At 37.3% G+C, this 4,824-nt stretch overlaps 1 protein-coding gene across 1 annotated transcript in view; it reads right to left on the reverse strand.

The window, feature by feature from the left end:
• RASAL2 (RAS protein activator like 2) overlaps window positions 1-4,824 on the reverse strand; it is a 105,727-nt gene that overhangs the window by 21,840 nt on the left and 79,063 nt on the right. Inside the window, exon 9 of the mRNA XM_008571818.1 lies at window positions 3,810-3,954. Coding sequence (XP_008570040.1) covers window positions 3,810-3,954 — 145 coding nt within the window. The remainder of the gene's footprint in view (window positions 1-3,809; window positions 3,955-4,824) is intronic.

Here is a 4,824-nt window from a genome sequence, read left to right on the forward strand (position 1 = left end):
TGCGATCCCGTTGCCGGTCCCCGGTCCGGTACAGGGGCAACACTGAGGGTTGCGATCCGTTCCCGGACACGGAAAAAGACAAAAAAAAAAAAAGAATGCTCATCAAAAATCTTTCAAAATCTCACCAATTGATAGGGTTAGAGCTATCACCAAAATTCATGAACATGAAGTGTACAGAATTCCTCCAAACTCATAATCAGGCAAGGACACAAGAAAAAAAGAAAACTATAGGCGAATATCCCTAATGAACACAGATGCAAAAATCCTCAATAAAATACTAGCAAGCTGAATTCAACAACCCATCAAAAAGATTATACACCATGATCAAGTGGGATTTATCCCTGGGATGCAAGGATAGTTCAACATATGCATATCAATAAATGTAATAAATCACATGAACAGAATGAAAGAAAAAAACTATATGCTTGTCTTGATAGATGCAGAAAAAGTACTTGATAAGGTTCAATATCCCTTCATGATAAAGACTCTCAACAAATTAGGTATAGAAGGAAAGTATCTTAATAAAATAAAGACTATATATGACAAACCCATGGCTAACATATTGAACAGGGAAAAGCTGAAAGCTTTCCCCCTAACAACTAGAACAAGACAAGGATGTCCATTCTCATCACTTCTATTCAACAGTACTGCAAGTCCTAGTCAGAGCAATTAGTCAAGAGAAAGAAATTTAGGATATCCAAATTGGAAAGGAGGAAGTCAAATTGTCCCTGTTTGCAGATGCCATTATTTTATATTAAGAGAAACATAAAGACTCTATCAAAAAACTCCTAGACAAATTCGGGCCGGCCCGGTGGCGCACTGCTACAGTGTGCCGCTTGGGAAGCGCGGCGGCGCTCCCACCGAGGGTTTGGATCCCACATACAGACCGGCCGCTCACTGGCTGAGCGAGGAGCGGGGGCGCGGGGGCAACACCAAGGGTTGCGATCCCGTAGCCGGTCCCGGTCCGGTACGGGCGCAACATTGAGGGTTGCGATCCGTTGCTGGTCACGAAAAAAGACAAAAAAAAAAAAAAAACAAACTCCTAGACAAATTCAATAAAGTTGTAGGAAGCAAAATCATATAAAAATCAGTAGCATTTATATACATTAATGAACCTGCAGAAAAATCAAGAAATCTATCCCATTTACAACAGCACTAATAACAATAAAAAATACCTAAGAATAAATTTAACCAAGGAGGTGAAAGATCTCTACAATAAAAACTATAAAACACTGATTAAAGAAATTAAAGACACACAAATATGGAAAGACATCCCACGCTCCTGGATTGGAAGAATCAATATTTTCAAAATGACTATACTGGGCCGGCCCCGTGGCGCACTCAGGAGAGTGCAGCGCTTGGGAGCGCAGCAGCACTCCCGCCGCGGGTTTGGATCCTATATAAGGATGGCCAGTACGCTCACTGGCTGAGCGCGGTGCGGGTGACACCGAGCCAAGGGTTGAGATCCCCTTACCAGTCACAAAATAGACAAAAAAAAAAAAAAATGACCATACTACCCAAAGTCATCTACAGATTCAGCATAATCCCCATCAAACTACCAATGACATACTTCACAGAAATAGAAAATAGAATTAAAAAATTTGTACAGAACAACAAGAAACCCCAAATAGCCAAAGCAATCCTGAGCAAAAAGAACAAAGTGGGGGGTATCACACTCCCTGACTTCAAAATGTACTACAAAACTATAGTAATCAAAACAGCATGGTACTGATACAAAAACAGACACACAGACCAATGGAACATAACAGAGAATTCAGAAATAAACCCTTGTACCTACAGTCAACTGATTTTTGACAAAGAACACATGTTGGGGAAAGGACAGTCTCTTCAATAAACAGTGCTGGGAAAATTGGACATCCATATGTGGAAGAATGAAACTAGGCCCCTAAGTATTACCATATACCAAAGTCAACTCAAAATGGATTGAAGACTTAAACGTAAGACATGAAACAGTAAAAGTTCCAGAAGAAAACATAGGGGAAACACTTCAGGACATAAGTCTGGGCAAAGATTTTAGGAAAAGTACTTCAGAAGCACAGGGAACAGAAGCAAAAATTAACAAATGGGATTATATCAAACTAAAAAGCTTCTGCACAGCAAAGGAAACAATCAAAACAGTGAAAAGGCAACCTGCAGAATGGGACATAATATTGGCAAGTTATGCATCCTATAAGGGATTAATATCCAGAATATACAAAGAACTGAAACAGCTAAATAGTTAAAAAAAAAATCTGATTAAAAAGAGAGCAAAGAAATTGAATAGAAATTTTTGGAAAAAAAGACATACAGATAGATGGCCATGAAAAAATATTCAATATCACTAATCATCAGAGAAATGCAAATCAAAACCACAATGAGATATCATCTCACCCCAGTTAGAATGACTACTATCAAAAAGACAGAGAATAAAAAATGCTGGTGAGGATGAGGATAAAGGGGAACTCTTAAACATTGTTGGTGGTAATGTAAATTAGTACAGCTATTATGGAAAACAGTATGGAGATTTTCCAAACAAGTACATACAGAACTACCACGCAATCCAGCAATCCCAGTACTGGAATTCTATATCCAAAGGAATGGAAATCAACATCTTGAAGGGATATTTGAACTCCCATGTTTATCACGGCTCTATTCACAATAAGATAAAGAAAATGTGGTATATATACACAATGCAATACTAGTCAGCCATAAAAAAGAAAGAAATTCTGCCACTTGCAGTAACATGGATGAGCTTGGAGAAAGTTATAAGTGGAGTAAGCCAGACACACAGAAATACCACATGTTCTCACTCATATGTGGAAGCTAAAAAAGTTGATCTAGTGGTTACTAGAGATGGAGGGGGGATGAGGGAGAGAGGATAGGGAGAGGGTGGTCAGTGGATACAAAATAGTAGAAAAATAGGAAGAATGGGATCTAGTGTTCTCTAGTAATACAGGGAGACTACAGTTAACAAGAAAGTACTGTGTATCTTTGAATAGCTAGCTGAGATGATGCTGAATGTTCCTAACACAAAGAAGTGACAAATGTTTGAGGTAATGAATATATTAAGCACCCTGGTATGATCATTGCACACAGTGTAAATGTACCCAAATATCCTATTGTACTCCATAAATATATACAATTATCATGGGTCAATTAATAAAAATATATTAAAAAGAGAGAAAAAAGAGAGAGAAATAGAGTGCAGAATAGTGGTTACCAGAGGCAGGGAAAATGAGGGGGTGGGGTGGGGAAAGGTTGGTAGAACTGCACAAGGTTACAGTTAGTTAGGAAGAATGAGTTCTGGTGCTCTAGGGTGACAATAGCTAGTAATATTGTACTGTTTATCTCAAGATAGAAAAGAAGACCTTCAATGATATAACCACAAAGAAATGGTAATTGTTTAGGTGACAGGTTGCCAACTATTCTGATTAGATCATTATACAATATATGCATGTATTGAAACAACAAGCTGTACCCCAAAAACATGTATAATGAAAAAAATATATTTAAAAAAATTCATGAACACATCTGTTCAACACTAGTAAATATTTTAGAAAGCCAGAAAAATACTTTTGGTATTAGAGAGTATAATACTAATATTCTGGGCAAAGGTTAGATTGCCAGTATAGAAATACTTCTGCTTACCTTGGTGTTTTAGATTTTAGACAGGACTGTATTAGGATAACTTTCAATTTTTCCCATAAGACCTTCCTTTGGTTGGGAAATAACAGTTAACATTGTGATGACTTTTACAAGGAAAAATGTACATTCCATAAGCAAGGGATGATGCACAGACACCAGCTCACCAGTAAGAGTTGATGATCTTGCAGAAAGCCAGCTCACAGCACATTTTCAGGTTACTCTGATGGTCTATCAGTTCGCTAGTTGAACATTTGCTGGGATCTACTTCACAGTTCTCATCTGACTCATACAAAGCTTTGATGAACTCCCCTAGTTGAAGAGAGAAAAATGACAGGTAGTATAACTATAAACAGTGTTTTCCTGAACAGAATAAAAGGATTTAGGATTTCTGTCCTAAGACATATATGGGAAATTCTTTTTGCAGACCTGATATGGAAGGCATGAAAGATTGGTCATGAAGGGTCATTGCTTTGGAACCCAAGAGTTACCACACCCCACATATTATGTTTATTTTCCTTATCCGGGAAGTGGAATAACAGCAACCACTAACATCATCATCACAGTATTTATAAAAATAGCAACAATCCTACTTTAAACAATGTAATATCTTTTAACTGAAACCATAAATATATTTAATCAGCATGAATTCATTATTTGTTATAAGGCTCTACTAGGGTGACAAATATTATTGTTATTCTAGAAGAACAAATAACCCAAGCGTGATTGAATAGCCTACCTACAGTTTTAAGTGCTAAGGTTGGTACCAAACACAGAGTAAGTAAGGGTCTCTAGGCTTACCTCGTGTAATGGGGATAGTCATTCAACATAGCACAAAACTGTAGCAGAAGATCTCCCTATATAACCTGTGTATGCTTTTCCATATAAATTTAGCTTAGAAGCCCTATCCCCTATGCAGATATGCCCAATATCCTCTGAAAGAACAAATACTCTACCTTACCTGTTTATCCTCCACTATACAAAATACCTTGTGTATCTTCTACTGTTCCACGTTACACCTTGTTTTGTGCTTATTTGTCTCTCATTACTAGGAAGATCAACCTTGGAGGTTAGGGATCAGGTTTTTTTCATGTTCGGAAAGTATATAGACAAACAAAACAACTTTTACATATCTTTCATAAAGTGAAAAGGCCAAAACTAATAAAAGGTTTTAAAAAATGT

This window comes from Galeopterus variegatus, unplaced genomic scaffold (assembly GCF_000696425.1).
Source record: "Galeopterus variegatus unplaced genomic scaffold, G_variegatus-3.0.2 Scaffold724, whole genome shotgun sequence".
Lineage (NCBI taxonomy): Eukaryota > Metazoa > Chordata > Mammalia > Dermoptera > Cynocephalidae > Galeopterus > Galeopterus variegatus.